General features: G+C 37.8%; 1 protein-coding gene across 2 annotated transcripts in view; it reads left to right on the forward strand.

Moving 5' to 3' along the window:
- The window catches only part of RAPH1 (Ras association (RalGDS/AF-6) and pleckstrin homology domains 1), an 87,816-nt gene that overhangs the window by 27,687 nt on the left and 38,706 nt on the right, over positions 1-21,423 (forward strand). For both annotated transcript variants that reach the window (XM_066322665.1, XM_066322667.1), the window contains exons 2-4: positions 5,547-5,666; positions 9,339-9,444; positions 10,251-10,765. In XM_066322665.1, coding sequence (XP_066178762.1) covers positions 5,547-5,666; positions 9,339-9,444; positions 10,251-10,765 — 741 coding nt within the window. The remainder of the gene's footprint in view (positions 1-5,546; positions 5,667-9,338; positions 9,445-10,250; positions 10,766-21,423) is intronic.

Below are 21,423 nucleotides of genomic sequence, written 5' to 3' on the forward strand. Positions count from 1 at the left end.
GTCCCTTCCTTCCTTAATAGTTGGAATACAGTTGAGTTGGAGAGGACAGATCAATTGAATTGTGGCAGATGATGTATTGATATAAAGAAAAACCCTTCATCAGCTGGGGAGTAAGGGAAGAAAGGTAGGAAGTAGACAGTAGACTTAAATCCAAGGTTGTCACAGTAATAATGAAGGCTTTATACACCTTAATTTTATCTGCAGCCTGTTGACATGGGACTGTTTTTTTGTGAAACTTACATTGATGTCCCAGATTTCAGTTGGTTGCCCACAGTATTTCAGAGTGTTGGTTATGAAAGGTCTCTTTGCTTTTAATGAAGAATCTGAAGATTTCTCTTTTATCAGACATTCAGTGTGTTTTCATCTTGTTTTGTTAGTGCTAAGTCTGGAAAACTGTTGCCTGAAGCATGCTTTAAAAACAAGAAAAATGAAATTCCAAGTTGACTAAAAATAGCTAAAAATAGCATATTGAAACAGACTTTCACTTGACATAAGATTTTTTTTATTTGAATTTGAATTTTTTGGCTGACAGATTTTTATCTCAGTTTTTGAATTTGAGAGGCATTGGAATGTCTGTCCTACAGTAGCCTTGGGATGTATTCAGCTATTATTATATAATTTGAAGCTTAAAGAAAACAAATGCTCTTTTGTTCAAGTTTTCATCTAGATTACTTTTAACATAAATTAGATAATGCACAAAGTGCTTCCTGTAACTTTCTAATTCTCCTCCAAGTATCTTTTCCTGGAGTAGTTATTTTCAGAATACTTCATGCTTAGTAAGAAGAAACACAGAAATACTAAAGCAAGTGATCTGCCCTGTCATTGGTTTTAGTGTGCTGCAGTATTATATTCAAAGAGAAGTTTTAGTGCATAAGCATCTCTGACTGAAAAGTGTGCCAGATATGATTGGTCCCTGTCACATGGACAGAGTATTAATGCGATACAAATAAATGTGTGTGCTCAAAGTCCCTATCATTATTTACCGTGACATTAATTATGGGAATGTCTAGAAACATGGATGTGAGCTTTGCCTGTCAGTTTTGTGAAAGCATTTTATTTTATTTTTTTCCCTTCATGTAGCCCTATTTCTTTAAGCAATCAGGTGAATGAATATTAGAGATGAAAACCTGCTAGAATCCTGCAGGTTTTTCTTGAGATGGTGTTTCAAACATTCATGACTTGTTTACTGCATCCCTGAAATAGCTTTGTGACAAATTCAATGGTTGTGTTTAAAGGCAAATTGTTTTCTTCAGGAATAAGCAGGATCTTGTGCAAGCTTGTATTTAAATAATAAGAAAGGTTGGAGATAGAAACATCAGTTGCCTGAAAGATGGTGTGTTTACATTTGGGGGCTTTATGCTGTCAGTTGGGTTTGAACATACTTAAGCATCTCTTGTTCAAAATTCTTACTACACTGCTTCTGAAATTATAGCGAATAAACACATTCTTGTTGCCAACCCTTTATGCACATTTGTGTTTCCAGTTGAACTCAGAATTTATTTTTTTTTCCCAGTGCAGAGTGTTTTCTTTATAAAGAGAAATTGTTAATATAAAAAATCCATTTGTCTCAATCAACTCGGTTGATTTAAGGTAGGAACTACTGTCTCAACATGCAAATGTGCAGGATAGGGACTCAGTGGAAGACTCTTCCCTCATGCCAGGGTCTCAGTGCAAGACACTTAAGATGCACTTTTGATAACTCTGTCCCAAATCTGTTGATATAAAGAAAACTGTTTCTTAGTTTCAGAATTCTGTGGTGGTATCTTTTCTTGAAAATGTTGAAATTGTATATCTGAAGCATTGCTCTTGGGCTTTCCATCTTCTCTCAGTGTTTTACTATCTCATGCTCGTCCTGGCATACTAAGAATATAAAAATCATCTTGAAAGAGTAAATCTTTCTGCTTTATTCCCCTAAAGTATTGATGAATTTTGTTTCTTTACACTGTAATTTAAAATAGTATGTTATGATTAAATGTTACAACTGGAACGTTCTAATGAAAGCCTTAATTTCTCATCATCTACTATTAGTAAACTAAATGCTGCATGCATTTAGATGCTTTTTGCATACTAGATGCTTCATGCATTTTAAGGTAAAACCTGATGAACTGTTTTGGAAACTAGATCATTGTCTTAGCGTGCTTATGAGTCTGCCTGTTTAAATAGCATTTCAGACAGACAGAATAGACTGTCACAGCCCATAGTGGATAATGAAATGATACATAGACCATGCTTTAGTGCAGGAAGCCTCACTTCCGTATGAAAGACTACACTGTGTTGATACCATCTTTTGTCTAGGTATCCCAGAATGATGCTGCTCATTTTCTTTATGTTCTGCCTCAGCATACACTTGAATGGAATAGAAGGTGAAGCGTTGAAAAATAGCTTGAATCCTGAAGTTACTTTGGCATGTCATCTGGTTTGATCTAGGCAGAAATAAAAACTGTTTAAAATCTGCTCCCCTGCAAATGTTTTAGGAATGTAAGTGGCTTACTTCATGGCATCACATCAGAACCATTATCCTTTCTCTATTTTTACATCTAATTCAGTTTTAAATGACTCCTTTAACAAAAATACCCCAAGCCAACTACAAAAAGCACACAACCCCTCACCCCTTATGCTGGTTTTATTTCTTGTTACAAAGAAATGTTGTATCCTTAGAAAGGTGTGATAACTCTCACTTAGATCATAATGTGCTAAAGTGCAGTGCATGTTTGCTGTGATCAGCAACAGTGAGAAAGAAAACTACTATAAAAAGGAAAATTTGAAGTTTTTTATTGGAATGTGCACTCTTTTTTGAAGTGGTTAATGTTTTGACATTCTTATGACAAAAAGTTCATATACTGCTTTCTGAGCATTTTGTCTCTGCCCTTGTTTATTGAATTAATTCTTTAATTAATGTCCTTGGGGATATCTTCCAGTTGTGGAACTTATACTAAGATTTCCTTTTACAAAACTTTTGACTTAATATTAGCTGCTTGTGAAGTGAGACACTAACCTCTGTGTGCCTTTTGCAAGTAAATGTTGACAGGCTCATAGGAAATGCAGCTGACATTGGGAAGCTTGGGTGGGGACTACAAGGAGCTGGCAAATACTAGAAGGTTCAGTGCCAGACATGCTGACACAACAGTACTTCACTTGTAAAAGTTTTCTTTAGGCTGCTAATTCTGTCTTCAGAGTAACTGGAACCAAAGCAGTGTCTCTGATGCCAAGTTAAAATAGCTAAAGGAACAGTTTATGGGAAATTGAGAATGCTTTCCATGGCTTAGATCCTCAGAAATATTAGTAAAAAGAGCAAGCTTTTTCTCCTTATGAAAGGGTGAGTTATGTACAGTGCCATGTAATGAATGCACAGCAAAACAAGTCCATCTAACCAGAGTGAGTGTCAAAAACAGCTCAAAGAGGCAAAGGCTAGCATTGTAAAGTATTTGCAAATACTGTGCTCTGAATGGTTTATATCACAGTTTCCATTTATCTGATTTGCCAGTTCATAGTCATATTTCATAAGGCACCCTTTTAGTAGCTTCCTTTAGCTTTCAAATAAAATTGCTGTTCTTCAAATATATCTAGACATTGAGAAATGCCATGTGAGCACTTCTACAGCAGTTGGACCACGTCACCTTAAGTGTAATGTGTTTTGTCATGAATTTACAGTATTTGTGGTCCATGTAAAAGCCTAAGAAGCAGTAAGGCAAAGCTTTGAAGGGAGACAAAAGTGGAATCGAGCTTAGGTTTGCTTTGCAGAAGTTCAGGCAGAGTATGAATTGCTGCTACCATGCTGTCTCCAGTTTTGTATGTGGGAGGACTTGCAGGAGGCATCATGGAGAGGAATCTTGCTGGGGAAGGCATGCCTGGCTTACAGAATATAAAAACTGCTGCAGTCTTGGTGGAAGGATGCAGCAATATTACATAAGCATATTGGTTTTGTTTTAATTTCATTATCATCCTTAGATTTTAGAAAGTGCTTCCTTTCGTTCCTTGGAGTGCAGGACTCAAAGCAAGTGTTGGAAGAAAAGAGATTCGGGTGGTGAATTTAATTTGTTCAGTATTTGTGCAGTGCAGTTTGTCATGATGAGTTGGCTTTAATATTATTGCCTCTTTAAAGGTAGGCACATGCATTGTGCTCTCTCACAAAAGTACAAGTTCAGGTAGTAGCTTTGAATCAGCTTTGCCTAGAGCAACTGGATGGTAATATCTTGCATCCATGGGAGACTTCAGCTTCTGCTGACCTCAGAGTTACAGGTCTCCTCTGACCTAGTTTATCAAGTTAGAATGAAATAAAAGCAATATATAATAATAAGGACTTATAAATAAATCTTGGAGTGGTTTTTTTGCATGAAAACTGTCATATAAAATAAAAGGTGGATTGAGCAGTTTTTTCCTCTGAGATCACCTTAATCATTTTTCATAACATCCGTTATCAGTTTGACTGTGCAATGTTGGAAATCGATGGCTTTCGAAGATTTGTCTTTTCCTGAAGAGTAGCACTTAGTTAATTTTTAATCCACAAAATGTAAACTGGTGCTTTCTGAAAGCTATGTAGCAGGTAACCATGTAGCCCATGACTTGACTTAATCAGGTTGTTCAACTCATATTTGGGTTTTTTGTGTAGCTCTTGCTGGTAATCTGTTCTCATGTGTCTCTGGACCTTCTGTAGCACATCTCTGAAATTTACCTTCTGTACTGCCTGATTGCTTCTGAATTATTACCTAGATTGTTGCCCCCCCAAGTATGTAAATTCTCTTCCTGAACCAGACCCTGTTTTTGCCAGTATGAGTCTACATAGAAAGGCATATATGTCTTAACTCCTTAAAAGGGGTTGGAGGACATGTTTGGAAATGAGGTTTAAACAAAAGGTTATTTTTCTTCAAGATAATAATAGATAAACTTGGGAGAGCATTGTCTTTATCTTGGTCACAAATTAGTTGAATGAAGGAAGATCTGAGAGATGTTACGGTGACTCTGCTTCCAGTGAGAAGTTCCTCTGTTGAATAAAAACTGTGCAGTATCACTGGAGTGTTCTGGTCAGTGTCCAAGATTTGAACTGTCTCAGGGGATGTATTGCTGACATTCTCTATGGCCTGTTTAAGCAGCATTTCTGTTTACAGATTTGTAGAGTGATCTATTTACTGTGCAGTGAGACTGCGCTTCCTGTAGTTGAATGGTGTTGCTTAACTGTGCTCAGCTGAATTCCTTGGACAAGAGTTGGATTTTTCTAATGTAATATCAGTAGATTTTGCCAACAATAGCTGGCAATGAACACACGTGCAAGACTAGCATGAATTTCTGATGGTATATTAGATATTGTGAACTCTCTTCTTCATCATTTTCTGCATCATTCTGACAGAAGTGAGCTGCAAAAATGGCTTTGCAATTATCTGTTAAAACTTCCATAGTAAGTCTTTACTAGTAAGCAGGAGTTTTTATGAAGTTTATGAATGGACATTTGCTTTGATTTAGGAACACTTTCAGAAACGTGGTAGCTGACACCAGTTTTCTTAGACGCTGATAAGAAAGTTTGAGTATCAAACTTTTATTTTTCCCCTCAGATGGAGCAATTGTCAGATGAAGAGCTTGACCATGGTGCAGAAGAAGACAGTGATAAGGAAGATCAGGATCTCGACAAGATGTTTGGGGCCTGGCTGGGTGAACTGGACAAACTCACACAGGTGAGGGTGGTTTCAATCATGTCACAGAATAAATTTTTGTTAGTATTATGTTACTTTTCAATTGGATGCCAACTGCCTGACACTGCCGCTTGCAGCAAGGCAGACCATAGCCTGTGACCAGTTCAGTAATCTTTAAAGGTTTATAAATTGCCTTTTTTCCTCCATCCTGAGGTTGTTCATTTTGCACAACGTGCTAGTTTGGCATATCACAAAGGGTAAGGTTCCTTCCGAGAATTATAGAATTGGTATTTTGTCCTTACGTATGTAGAGCAACACGGACTTCAGCTGACGAGAGGTAGGCTGTGTCTCAAAACACGTGGTTTGACACTGCCCAGCTGTGACAGCATTTATTTGTTATATCTCAACAGCAATAAAAAAAGCTGTGAATGTTGCTACTGATGACATAATAAGATACCCTGAGAAACACCCTCAAGGACTCACCGTTGCTCCAGAGTGCTCTTCCTGCATCAATGAAGCAGCTGATAGGACATTTTTCAGTCCTTCCTTCTTTCTAGTGCTTTTTCTTTGCTGCACAATCAGATACTGCATTTTGCATGGTGTGCTGCACTCCTGGGGTGTTCAGCCGTTTCTCTGTGACTGCCTGCAGAGGGTATCTCAGCTGTGTGAACTGGCCTTCCTGAATAACATATTTTGTCTTCTCCCTGTTGGTCATGTAGAATTAAGCAAAGGTATGATAACTGCAGGTTCATTAAGCTAGAGAAGAGGCTGTTTTTCTCATCATCTTGCCTGAAGACTGAAGGAAAATTGAGCTAATCATGTTACAGGATTTCAAATTTAGGCTCATCCCTGTTACTGTCTCTGCCAGCAAGTTCTTAATGTATAAGGGGAAAATAATTTTTTTTTTTTCCCTGAACCCACACATGCAGGGCAATAAAGAAACCTGCCTTTTGATATGAGTGGAAGAGTGACATGAATCTGTATGTACTAATTCTTGCTGGTTTTTAACTTACTATGAAGGGTTTTTAATGGTGTGAACCATTTTGAAGGCATGAGCTTTGTAAATCACCCTGAGTGAGGATATTCACAGGGGAGCACAATGGCTCTTAGGCTGATTAATCATTGCTTAATTTCAGTTGTTCTGCAGACCTCTTGAGCTTCAGTGACTGAAAGATTCCCATGTAACACATTCCACTCCAGGGGCAGCAGTTTCTGACCCTGTCATGTACTTCTTGGTCAGCAGCTGCATCACAGTTGACCTGCTGCTTACTACTTATAAAAATCCTGGCACTTATTATAGCCATCACATTAGCCATCATAACAGGACAGTTCAGTGAGTCTTAGACACTTTGTTTTCTGCCTCATTTTTTAAGAGGTATGAGTAGCCTAGAAGTATTAGGGCTATATATATAGCTATAGGGCTCTCTATAGGGATAGATATAGATATAGATATATAGGGAGATATATATAGATATATAGGGAGATATATATATATATAGGGCTAATATTTCTAGAGGGATATATATATATATCCCTAGAAATATTAGGGCTATATATAGCCTATAATAACTTAGGGCTTATAGCTACACTATTGACATGCAGACTTCAGGGTGATGTCTCAGTTTGTTGTTGCAAATCTCTTAAAACCTGCTAAGAGGTACTTGATAGTAGGACCCACATTGTTTCTTACCTTCATATTGCTGTTCAGGACAGTGCAGCACAGCCTGACAATTGCCCGTCTATCTTTCGCAACTACTGAGAAATGACATTTCCCCCAAAACTTTGAATGACCTCATAGTGTTATGTATAAACAAGTTAATGGAGTTCGGTTGTGTCTCAGTTCATTTACTGGGACAATCATCAAATCTTGATGAGGCTGTTCCATGACGTCCCAATAAAGGGAGGTGATTAGAGTTAATGAGATCCAAAGTGCATTTTCCTGTAGGTTCAGCATTTGTTGCTATCTATCAGCCTGACTTCAAGAGCACTAGGAGGAAAGGTTTTTTTTCCCCTGAGATCCTTGATCTTTAACTTCTTTTTAGGTTTCCTAAATGTTTATTTTGAAGAGATTTAAAGTAAGACCCAGATGTAAGTGCTTTTTAAAAGATCTGAAATTGTTTAAATGCCCCTGGGAATCATTTGAATTCACTTTCCCTCTTTAACTCTTGGTCTAACAAAAGCATTATAAAGTCACAAAATCTGCAGCGTCTGTGAGCAATATTTGGTGTTGATGAAGGGTGTCTTAACATTTATTCTGCTTAAGTTTTCCTGCTGTGTGGTGCAGGTTAAATGAAAAAAAAAATTAAACTTGCTCCTCATGATTATTTAGAATTAAGCTTTTGGTGCTTGTTGCAGTTTTAGCAGTTCTCCAAACTGCTGGTTTAGCAATCTAATGTGTTCTGGAGAATGTCCTCAGAGAATAGTGAGGGCATACCACATGTGTGTCCAATGATCTGCAATAACTTTATTAATGCCAGTAAAACACAGTGAGGTGCTTTCACCCAGAATATATATATAAGCAAATAAAAGAATATTTGCTTTCCAGGAAATCTTTTGTAGCAGTCTGTGGGTTCAGTCTGAAAGAACAGGGCCTAACTTGCCTCTTCAGTCTCTAGTTTCACTGATGTCTCTATGGTTATGGATTTTTTTTTTTTTTTTTTTTTTTTAAGTCCAGGCCAAGCTGAGGAGAGGGAGCTCAGGAAGAATAAATGTTAGGGGGAAAAAGTAACGCATTTGATCTTTTTAACAAATGCTTGGGTAAAGATGTAGAAAATGAACATAAAATGTTTAGGTGAGAAACTTTATTCTGTTGGAACTAGAAGAGGCTTTTCCTTCAGGCAAGCATATCTTCAGGAGCTCTTTATCAGTACAAGCATTGCCTAATTTCAGATGTTCTACAGGCCTGTTGAGCTTCAGTGACAGCAAGAGCTGGGTTCCCCATGTAACACATTCCATTCCAGGGCCAGCACCTAATGACCCTTCTTGGGTCAGCAGCTGGATCACAGTGCCCTACTGCTTGCTACTTAGAGAAATCCTGGTATTTATTATAGTACTATACCCATATTAGTCATCATAACGTAACTCAGTGTATTGGTTAGAAGGAGTTTCTTTTTTTAACCTATGCTGGTGTTCCTAAAAAAATGTGTCCTACATAAACTGGCTGGGGTTGGTTTTCATAACTTAATCTTATTTACAGGAAAGACTATTGAAAAAAAATCCTGAATTTAGTGAATTTAAATCCCTGTTAACAAAATAGGATTCTTCACTGAATGTTTTTAAGGACTTATGCCGTGATTATGATCATAAGCTAATTAATGGTAGATATCTTAGACCATATCTTAGACTCTCATCCCAGTTTGAATGTTGTGCAATTTCCTGCAGAGAAATAGTTACAGGTAAGTCAGCTGTCTGTTTCAAAATGAGCTAGTGTCTAACACCACTTAAAAAAGGATTTAGAAAATGCTTCTCTCCTTATGAGTCTAAAATAAAGCAGAATGCGTTTCACAACTTTTCTTCACTGCATATCTGAAGTTAAATCTCTGTGGTATGACGATGTTTGTTTTCAGTCTAAAGCCTGAAAAACAGGGATGCTTTTATATACACCAGTAAATTCTAAAATTTTTTCTAAGGGAAAATTAATTTTCATTCATTTTAAATATTTGCTTGTCCAATTCCTTGTCAAATTTTATTTTGCCTTTTTTTCATCTTTTTCAGAGTTTGGATGCAGACAAACCTGTGGCACCAGTGAAGAGGTCACCTCTCCGCCAGGAAACCAATCTTGCCAACTTCTCATATCGCTTCTCCATGTACAATTTGAATGGTTTGTTGAATTATTTACCATGTATCATTTAAGACAAATATTAAATCCAACTATAAATTAAAATATTGTAAAACATAAGAACATTTGAATACACTTATAGCTGAGGTGAGAACGTATTTGCTCAAGGCATTGCTTTCTGGTGTCCTGTGTTTTTCAAGTATTTGAGTCTCATAAAGCACTATCTTTTACAACACCTAGTATCTCAGAACTGTAGTGTAGTATTTGTATAAAAAAAACTTGTTCTGGGATCTGGTCTCATGAAAGAATTAATTAATGTGTATCTCTTAACCAGGAAGAAAGAGCATCTTCTTTTGCAGAACAGGATGCAGGAATATAGTTACAGAATGCTTTCAGGATAAACAGAATGAAACCTTAATTTAAAGGTTTGAGTAGTATATATAGTATTCTTGTTTTGGTTTTGTTTTTTTAAAGCAGTTGCATTACTTTAGCAGAAAATGCTTAGCAAAACATCTACACTTTTTCAAAAAGTGAGGCATGATATTATGCAAATGCATTTTTACATTCTGTTCACAGGAAAGCAATTTAAACTTTTCAGATGTAATCTGAACTTTCATAGACTTCTTTTGCTTACACATGAGTTTAACCTAAACAGTGTGAAAGTTGCACTGGTCAAGGATAGTAGTGCAAATGAGTTTCTGTTCAGCAGTGCACAGATGTTTTGGAATACAGATGGGAAAAGAAAACCCTGCTTCCTTTGCTCTCCTAACCATTAGATTTGATAACACAAAGTGAGGCATTGCAAGTGAAATAACCCTGCACGTTCTGACTACTCTTGTTCATTGCAGAAGCCCTGAATCAGGGGGAGACTGTGGATCTGGATGCTCTGATGGCTGATCTCTGTTCCATAGAGCAGGAGCTCAGCAGCATCGGCTCTCATTCAGCAAACAATGCTGCAGTGAAACGCCTTGCCACAGAGCCCAAAACTCCAAAACCACCTGCTAGTCGACCTTCCACTAAGCACGGCAGTGTGAAAGGATTGTCCTCCTCCACTAAGTTGGCTAAACCACCACATGCCAACGTGTCTCTGGATGACATCACTGCACAGCTGGAGAAGGCCTCTTTGAGCATGGATGAAGCAGCCCAGCAGTCTGTTGCAGAAGACAGCAAGCCAGTGGTTACTGCCCAGCACAGGAGGACAGCGTCTGCTGGCACAGTGAGCGATGCTGAGGTGCGCTCCATCAGTAACTCCTCCCGTTCCAGCGTGACCTCGGCAGCTTCCAGCATGGACTCCTTGGATATCGATAAGGTGACGAGACCTCAGGAGCTGGACTTGACATCACAAGGGCAACCAATCACTGAGGTAGGGTGTCACTAATTCAAGATTTTTGTTTGTTTGTTTTCTCTTCGAACTCACACCTCATTCCCTGTGCTGGCACTGGTAGCTAAATATCTGAAGATTTGCTTTTACAGGAACTGCACATGTCGAAACTACTTCTTTCTCTGGTTTTGGTTCTGTCTGCAAAGAAACTTCTTTACAAGAATGTGTTTTGGTTTTTTTAAGAGCTTTCCCCATCTCTTCCTCCTCTCAAGCAAATCATGCATTTTAATGTTTTTATAGTTAATATTTTTATTCAAAGTAAATATCACATATTGCCTTTAATTTAAATCTGAGGAGTGCACAGCTGTGGAATAAAGAAAGCACAATTGACAAAACTCCATTCCTGTTACCGTACAGTTAATACCTGAAACAAGTGGAGCAATCTGTGGGTGTCTATCTGGAGCTATACTATACCATTAATTTGCTGTTGCTTAATATTCCTGTTTAATATGTGACAGGAGGAGCTCTTTGAAGCAATACACAACACAGAAAAATAACTGGGCTACAATACAGCATTAGCAGATATTCATTTGAGATTTTGATGCTTTGATATTGATTAATCAGAAAGGAAAGTTCAGTAAGAACAGCCGGTTCAGTGAACATTGCAAGTGCTGGTAACTTGTGAGAGAAAATGTGAAAAATGTTCCAGTGAATTTTGAGAACTTAAACTTAGAAGTTCTCTTGTAGAAATACTCTATGAAACAGAAATCTGACCTGTTAAAATGAGTTATACTAATATGCATGTTCTCTTTCATGAGAGAAAATTGGAACAAGCTGAATTTATTCTAATCAATAATTAAAACTAATCTGAATGGGCTGTATTGAAAGCATGGTTCTACACATCTGCAACAAAAGTTCATCTGATGTAAAATGAATGATGCAGGCTTGTCAGTCTTACAATCAACTCATTGGGGTCACACTTTGATTTGAAGCTTTATTTGAAATGGTGAGAAATGAATGACAGTTTAGGTCAACGTTCTTTCAGTATGAATAGTTTGTGTTCAGTATGCTTTCATTGGAGATTTCATATTGAGTGAAGCAAAACAGATAGAAATGTGCCCTTTGCTCTTTGAAAAGTTAAAATGCAAACCTTTGCATTATTGCTGTAGGCCTAAGTGTTCAAGCCCAGCCTATAACATTGATTATATTGTTTGTTTGAGAACAATTTTCTTTTTATGGTATGATAAGGCTTATTTTTGGTTGGTGGTTTGTTTTGGGGGTTTTGAGGGGTTTTTTTTTTTGCATCTCCAGCTGTTATTCATGATTATATGTCTGTCTTTATAATGTAGAGTTAGGCAGTCCTGCATTTTGGTCTCTTCTCAGGCTAAAAAGATGACTTTTGGGAATTAGTTGCTCTAGCTTGCATAGCATAAGAAAAGCATGAATGTTGCATTTTTTGATTTTTAATGCAAGGTGTTTTCTGCAGTTGGTCTTGCAGGTCTCCCTCTAGATTCTCTCGTTTCCTTTGGGAGTTACATGCTTGAGGCATCAGTACAATTGGCCTTCTTGTCTCCCAGGTTTTTTCAATCCTTTGTATCATGAGTAATCAACAAACCACCTGCTGCCCTTAATTAACTTGATGTTGGTGAGTCAAGGGACAGAGGTCAAGAAGTTGCTTTGTCTTCACAGGAGGCTAATCTATATTGCCGCAAGCATTGCAGTTGCTGTTTCAGTTGCTTTCTGAGCTCTTGGGCACTGCAAGGCTCAAAATCATCCCCAAAAGCTTTTCTCCAAGACATGTGAGGGCTGCCTTTGAACCAACGCAGTGATTGCTTCTCATATAAGAATGTGGCTATTGTTTCTCTGCCCAGATAAGTTGATAAGAATGATTGATTCCTTCGAAGGAGGTAACCAGAAAGTGTCAGTAATTTGAGATCCAGATTCTGCTCTCCTCTTGAGAACAGAAACCTCTGCACTCATTAACCATGCTGTTTGCATTGACTCTATCTATTCTTTTCAATTTCAGTAGCCTGAGGAAGGTGTTTAATTCTGAGATATTGTCTCTAGATTTAAAAAATTGGTATTCAACTATTTAGTATTAAAATTGTTATGTGATGGAATGGGACTTCTTATTGTGAAGTAAGTTTATTTTCTCATCACTGATGAACAGAGAAACGGAAATCACTTTTATTTTGAGTTGGTAACAGATTCTGTGGTGGTGTTTTTTAAATGAATTCAGCTTTTGAATGGATTCTTTGGGAGAACCATTGGGTATCGACAAAGCTATTTATTTCTGATGTCATTCATTTAGTGCCCACAGACTGGTTTAAGGGTTTATTAATCCTCTTGGCTAGGTTGTGAACCAAAACACCTTTTACCGGTAGGGCTGAATCGTACCGTCCCACCCACACAGTTGACTCAATGGTGCTGCTTCTAATAGAAAACATCCCTCTGAGGAAATAGCTCTTGAAGAAGTCCTAATGTCCATGTAGGGAAAAAACCCAACAGTTTTTATGCAGAAAGTGAGAGAGGCTATTTATTCATGGTCACAGCAGAACCGTTTTGAGATTTGTTATTCTGAAGTAGTGTTTCAAGTTAGCTCTTTTCTTTTGCCTGTCTTCCTTGAGACTGCCTGTAGGTGAGCTGACCTTTGAAATTTTTCTTTACTGCTGTGGCTCTTCTGAAAGAGGTCAGTGCCTTGGCAGCTCTGCCCTTTTGACCGATATTTTCTGTTTTCTCCAGGCAGTATAGGTACTTTAAAAAGTCATCTTTTCTGCTGTGACTTTGTGTTATGCTCTTGCTGAGTAAAATGGAAGACAGTTTTGATGTAAGGAAAGGAAATTAAGCTTTGCAGTTATAAACTTCAGTATTCTATCTTAAAAAAATAGTTCTGCTCTGAATTTAACAGCTCTCTGACCTGGAAGTGCAGGAAAATTCTGTAAAAAAGCAGTCATGCACTGGCCCACAGCGGGTATATGTGGTCTAGTATACTCTCTGGCTGGTAATAAGGACCAGCATTAATGAAGAAGGCTGCAATTCCACAACCACCAGAAATGGAGAAATGGGAGGATGTGACTTCCCTTTCCCTCTTATCCTTCCTTCCTCACAGTTCTTCCTTACACTTATCTCCTTCCTTGTCCCAGCTTTGGCACTTAACTGGTACTTAGTACACCAGAACTTTGTGCTTCTATTCCGGGTCTCATTCCTTGTTATTTAGGTGAACTGCAGAGGCTCAGAGGACTGGTGCACGTTAGCAGGGTTGTAGCCAAGGACAGGAGACTGCAAGGGAGAGGAGGAACACACTCACTGGTTGTAATTGATTATTCAGAACTTCTTTTCTGAGCATTTGGACAGGCACCTTAGTGTCTTGTCTTCCTCCTAGCCTGTGCTGTAGGCAATTCCTGGGGGTTTAGATGTATCAACATGAGGACAGATGATAACTGTCAGTGGTCATATTGGCCAGAACCATCATTGTGCTCATTCTGAATTTGTCTTTAGGCCACTTTCAGGGGATTTGACTGGAGTTCCCTTGGTTGTCTAAAATTGTGGGTTTATTGGTTGTCATCCTTCCTTTCCTTTCTTGGTACTACCTCTTTAGACATTGTGAATGTTGATGTTTTTGAGGACTATACCACTTTGTAGTTTTGAGACCTTGTCTTAATGGTACTAAGTGTTTCCTGGTTGTACTTAGGTTCTTGTCTTCAGTCTCCCCTTAAGTATTGTGGAATAAAAAAAAACCAGTTGTCTCCACCCCACCCTAACCCCCATAATTTTTTGCTAAATTTAAATTTGTCTTTGACAAAATGACTTCACAAATCCTTGCTTGAACAGTATTCTTTCTTAAATTGGCAGGTTGCTTATCATTTTCTCTACTTTTAGTTGTGTAATGAGTGGTATGCACCTTAAAATGTTGTTTCTGTGGGGGGGTTGCTTTAGTTGTATGTAGACCAAATTAGTGAAGTAATAGCATGAGTTGAAGGTAAGGGAAATGGTATCTCTATGATTAACTTGTTGCCTCCACCCACATTATCTTTTTCTTCTTCCTTTGGTCCCTCTGCCAGCAAGAAGTTGTCTCTGTTTTCAGTGAGCTGTGCTGCAGTAAAAGGAGAAGAAAGCAGAGGGGGGAGAATAGAGAGCTGTGTTGCTGATGCTTGTGTAGCTGTTTGTGTCTGGCGGGTGAAAGGCTCCATTCAGGGCAGTCATTGTAATTGTCCTGCACACACTCAGTGAAGAGGTTGCAGATAAGTTTGAAGTCTGCCATCTGGTCTGGCACAGTTCAGCATCACCCCCCACCCTCTTTATGTCTGTAACCCAGTTTGCACAGCTGAGAGATTCTGCACATACAAAGATAATGCAAAATTTAGCTGATAGCACTACATGATTTAATTGCATTTTATTTTTTAGCTTTTACATAAACTCATTGTAGATTTATACTTGATGCATGAGGAATAAAAATCATGAGGAGAGGAGAGTGCCAGTGAAATAAAGCCACATGGGTTTTGCTTCACTTGACAGAGAAGGTAGTATAGATTAAGCATTTATGTTTCTTTCAGGATAAAAAAGGGAGCTTTGGAGGCATGACACTTAGTAGCAATTGTCATGTAAGCTCAGCACACATAAATAAATCTGTGCCGGTGAAAAGATCCTGTGAAGTAAAATGGACAACATGAAATGGACATAAGGGATAATAAAGTTTGTGTTTCATAGCAATTTTGCTATAGCTCTTAGGTGGACATGGCCTGTGCAGTGGTATAACACAGAAACCTTGGTACTCAATTAAAATTATTGAGGGTCGTGTTTTACGTGGGATTGCTAAATGCTGCATTGTTTGAAAAGGCAGCTAACTGTTAATGTATGCAGACAAATAAACTGATGATATATATGGTCATTGTTAGGCAATGGTGTCTTGAAATAGAGTTGGACTGCTGAGTCTCATCTGTTATTTGTAGGCAGTTTAAAGAGGAGTCATGGTCTGTTTTAGCTCTTGCAGGAGTAGAGCACTATTGGCTTTTCTATTTGGGGAGCTTAAAGTTTGAGTATGTTTCCTTATGGTCCATGTGTTGTGTGATTAGCAGATGTGAAGGATGTTAGACTCCAGTTTGTGAGAGTAGTCACAGATAAGCAACAAATAAGACACAGTAGAGGTTTGGTTTGTGTTTCTTCTAAACACTTTAAAAAAAAATTAATTTCCTGCCTGTTGTGTTCCTTAGTTTAGAACACCAAGTCTATTCTGGAGCATTTCCAGTTCCGCTTTTCCTAAGCTGAAAATAGTCAGTGGAAAGACTTAATTTGAAACACAATTAGACCATTTCTTCCTCTGTCTTTTTTTCCAATTATTAGTCACAAAGTATTCTTTAATAAGTCAACAGTAAGGGAAAATTGTGCATATCTGTCATCCCGAAACATTACTTTGGCTTCCAGTTTTGTTGGCATAAGAAGTGTGAGCCATCCATTTTTCAAATGTTCTTGAAACACATGTAAAATGACGCCTCATTTGCCAGATTTTTGGAAGCTTTCAAAGCATTCTCTGAGATAAACATATGATTATAAAATATAAACAATATTTATGTATTTCAAATAAATAATCGAGTGCATAGCTTGGCTATTCGTAATCATCATATGATGCACTAGAACCCGAGGATTGCTAATACACTCTTCCCAATGCCTGCAAACTGGCACATAAACTTTTTTTCACATTATACTTATGGAATCTGCAAAGCAAATGATGGGAAGGGATCGTTTTAATTTTTTTAAAACGTTTTCAATGGTGATCCAAAGGAGGCATTCTAAAAGTTTTGTGTACTGCACATGCATGGAATGGTAGGTTTCAAAAGTTGGGGTAAATAGATTTAAAATACATGAAAGGGAAAGAAGAATTCAAACATTATCCTTGCGTTAGTAAATCTTGATTCTGAGCTTATTTTATAGCAGGGGACTTAAAATTTATTCTGTAACTTTTCCACTTAGGAGATAACCAATCAAAGTGTAGCAGAAACCAGAAAACATGTAAGAATAGTTTTTTGCCACACGCTGATGAAAAAGCTTGAAAGTTCCTTCTCTGGAAGGAGCAGGACAATGGACAGTGTAATGTATGTCTCCACTGGCTGCCAAGGCTGGCATCCACTCAAAAATTATAGTTAGGTATATACTTTTTTAGTGTAAGTGGGAACACCAAAGGCATTGTCTCTACCTAAATACACTGTTCTTTGGGGGTTTCCATGAGGTTGGAGTCTTCTGAGACAAGCAACTGAATGACTCACTCTGCTATCCCAAATGCTGGGTAAATGAGCACACTTTAAAATTAATCTTTGGTTTTATGCCTGTTTCACAGCATAACTATTTTTCAGAAAAATACTTGTGTTTCAGAAGGGTTTCTTGAAGAAAAATTTGTACTGTTAATACAGAGAAGCCAAGAAAAAGGTTGTTCAGAGTTTCTTTCTCTTACCAGATTTGTCTGCAGGAGAAAAAATAACATAGATGAATGACCAAGTAAATCTAGGCAGCACACTCTTGGATATACCCACTAGACCTTAGTTGAGAAATCAGAAGTCTTGCCTAATGATGTTAGCAAACTTTGCTGAAAATGTGCTGCAGAGGAGTTGTATTCATTGGTTGCAGTTTCCAGTAAAGATATCACTTTACTAGTGATGATTAATTATGGAGCTCCTAAAACAGCCGGTTTCTTTATGGATACACCATTCTGCTTAAAACATTTTTTTTACTTTCTCTGCAACATTTGATTGAATTGGAGATGTGAAATGCTAAATCTGTAGGAAGTTAAAAACAGATTACTACTTTGTTCTTGTTTCAGGTTGCCAAAAAAGAAATTTGGGACAGATGACAAAAATTAAGAACACAGCCACCAGTTGTGGAACATTAAACTCATAAGAGGAGAAAAGAATTTGTTGTTTTCCTCAGTTGCGTATAATCCTAAATTATAGGGTGAAAGCTAGGATTTGTGAGATTTTTAAAGGAGTTTGAACCCCTCCAAAACAAGACTTCATGTTCTGGAGAAACAGTTGAGGGCTGGCCTTTTAGCTCTGTCAGTTTTAAGGATGCTGCATGAACTGAGCGTGTACGTTATCCCATAATATAGTATTTAGTGTTTGGTTTGTTAGACTATAATAAAAGCCTGCAAATACAAAGAAAAGCCTTAATTTTTAGTCAAAGAAATGTACAGGTTTGGTTAGTTTCCTGTGTTGGGCACTTCTTAGTCTTACTTTTCAAGTTATTCGATATGGTAGACCAGCCACATCAATGCCTTGCTTTATGAATGAAGGTTTTATTTCATTCTTCTGGCTTAACTGCTTTTTACGAATAGGGTAGATTTGTGACTTTTAACTCCCCAGCTGTGTAATATCCATTCTTTTATAGTGGTTGATCTTTGAATGTTGTTATGTCTACAGTAATTTTGGGCAGAATTTATAGTTTAGAAGTCAAGAGCCCTAAAATCAAATTTTTCATAATACAGTTACCTCTAAGATTCAAGGCAGTAGATTCAAACTAAATTATAGTTTCAATTAAAGCTATATGTACTCTAATTCCTTAGGTTTCTTAGCTGCTTTGATGTCTTGTTTTCTGTGCTACAGGTAGAGGCCTTCACAGGATGAAGTCTCTGATATTCTGTAAGTAATGCAGTTAGGAATCAATTAGTCATAGTTTGGGTTTTTTTCTCTTTCTTGTCTAGATGTTCCACTTAGTGCACCTTTTTTTAGACTGATCAGACAATGATTTTCTGTGAAATTACACTCCATCTTATTTTCTCTTTGGGTTTTCCTGAAACTTCTTCCTTGCAGCAAAACTATCTTTGGGATTTCATGTTTGGTTTATGCAGTTTAGAACCATGCTACTGATGAATTGGGCAGCCTTGCCCTATCTTGTGTTGGAGCTGTTGTTTATGCAGCTGCCTAGTGATTTGGAGCAGCTTTCCCTGGAAAATAATCCTTGTGAATTAGTTGTTCATTGATCTGTTGGACCACATGGCCAAAACTATTGCTGTCCACACAAGAGATGTGAGAGCATGTGGTTGGGGTAATGACAAGACTGCCTCTTTCTTGCAGCAGTTTAGTCGTAAATTTATAAAAAACAATAGTGAAATGAAGGTTGAACTGAATGTTCACCGTTTTTCACCACTGCTTTTGCAATCCTTTCAGTCCTGCTCTGTCCTAAGTAACTTGTGGTCAGCAGGGGAGCGTCCCAGCCTGACCTGGGAGGTGATGGGCTAGCACTGAGTGTACCTCATGCACACAGAGCAGCAGTTTGTTCAGTTGAGATGTCCACAGACAGGTTACTTAAATTACAGTGAATTTCAACAGGGTTAGTCTATCAGGACTGGCATTAGGTTATAAAAATCCCTAGTATTTCATAAATACTTGCTGTAACTTAGGATTTGAAATAATTTTTTTTATTCCAGTTGCCTGCAGTGAAATGGAGTCCCAGGAATCCCAGGAGGGAGGGTTGGCCACTCTTGGGTGCAGGGTAGTTGCACCAGGTCCTCCCTTCCGTTGTCTGGCTCCAGCATGTTTCACAGCAGGCAGGCACTGCAGCTTAACAAAGACTGCTGTACTCTCCCACCGAGGACCCAGGCATTCTTGATCCTGGCCTGTCTTGGACTCGAGTAAGAGTGTGCAATCCAGCTGAAGGGCTGGCCAGTGCTCTGTGAGAGGTTGCAGCTTCGAGGTTTTCTTAATTGTGATGCTCCAGGCTTCACTGAGACTTACAGACTATAGTTTGAATTCTGAAGGTTTAGTCTCAGACAAATTTGGCTGTCTTCTCATGGGAAAGTACAAAGCAAGTCTTAGATTATTGGCAGGAGCATCATCTGTTTCATGGTCAGATGTGCAGAGGTCTTTAGAAACATCTGCATTTTAAATGACACACACCTTCCTTTCCTTTCTTGGGAATACTTTGTCTATTGCAGATGACTAGTAATCACCCTGCAACAGCATGGAATCATGGAAAATTTCTCTCAGTAGTATCATTTGACAAAATTTTTATAAGCAGCTCTAGGATGACCCTGCTAGAGCAAGGGAGGTTGAACCAGATGACCAAGTGTGGTCTCTTCCAGCCTTATCCACCCTGTGATTCTGTGAAAACACGTTGTGTGCGAAGGGTCAGGCAGCTCTGTTACCCAATGCTGCTGCTTCAGTTTCTCAGGGCTTATTTTCCTTTCCTGAGATTTTAATAAGAATAAACTACACTCTCTTTTACAACAAATTTTTTCCTAATATCTAATTTAAACCTCCTCTGGTGCAACTTGAGGCCTTTTATCTTATCCTCTCTCTTGTTACTTTCAAGAAGAGACTGTCACCCACCTGTCTACACCTCCTTTTAGATGGTTGTAGAGTGATAAGGTGTCTCCTGAGCCTCTTTTTTTGCTAGGTTAAACAACCTCCTTTGCAAAAGAAAGCAGAAAATTGATATTTTTAGTTAGATGTTTATCACATTGTATCCATATGAGTAAGTTTCATGTGAATGCATAATCTCAAAGAGATTGGAAAAAAAAATATTTCAGTTCTCCTTCCACATATTTGGGTCAAAATCCCCCAAAATAATTTTTTAATCTTTAATTCTTGACTTTGCTTTTGGAAATAGTGGATTCTAATTTTTGCAGCTGGAGTCTAAAAAATTCTGTTTAGGAATGTAGTTGAAATGGAAGCTATAGTAATCTTTTCAACTAAGTTTTGCAAGCATACAGCTCTCTGTTGAACACTGTATACTGAGCTTCCCTGATTTTTAGTTTGTTTCTTAGGGACAGAGAATGCATTTAAAAAAGGATTTTGTAGTGTTCCTCAACTGTGATATTAAATCCAAAATAGTGGCACAAGAGTGCCACCAGCTGGTTTAATTAAACATGTGTATTTATTGTTAAATTATTTAAGAATTTTACAAGAAACATGGCAAGATAATTACATGGACAAGTCGTCAGTGTGCTTTTACTGCCTTTTTTTTAATGTACCTAAGGTAAGTTATTCTGCTGTACATACCTTGAGTGAATGATGTCTTTGAATATACAGGTAGTATTTAACAAAAAGGAAGTTTTTTATTTAACATGTTTAAGGCATTAGAACAGTAAGATAAAATATTTCAGAAGATCACCAGGTCATCTTTTTCTTACGATTCTCACCCCAGTTTTTGATCACTATTTATAAACTGTCAGTGTAAAGAACACATTTGACATCTTTCAGACTATATTGTACTGTTTTTAAAGTCTGTATCCCTGTATTCTCAGCCCTTACCTTAAAATCAGAGGAATTAGATACAACTCAGTCTCTTAGCAATGAGACTGAAACTTTCTAAATTGATCCCACTTTTCTGTATGACATGACAATCAAACATAACAAGAAAATAGATCAGGGTTCAGATTTTGCAAAAATATGCAAGTGGAATTGCAGAAGGGAGGCCATGTATAAAACAGCATCTTACTTGTCAACCAGTGGGCTGCTACCATGTCAAGATGGGCTACATGGCCTCTGTGCTTCAGACCTTAGCCAGACAGCTCAGTTTGTCACCTCTTCTTAAACACTTTTCTTAAAATTCAGCCATCACTTATTGGCTGTAAAAAATAGACCTAATATGCTTGGTAATTCAATGATAGTTTAGAAATCATTTAGTTTTGGCGTTCTTTTGAAACTGACTTTCAGCTCAAAACCTCTTAATCTCAAGAAATAAAACAACCCAGTGAATATTAATGGAACTGA

Source organism: Sylvia atricapilla, chromosome 7 (assembly GCF_009819655.1).
Source record: "Sylvia atricapilla isolate bSylAtr1 chromosome 7, bSylAtr1.pri, whole genome shotgun sequence".
In the NCBI taxonomy this organism is placed as follows: domain Eukaryota; kingdom Metazoa; phylum Chordata; class Aves; order Passeriformes; family Sylviidae; genus Sylvia; species Sylvia atricapilla.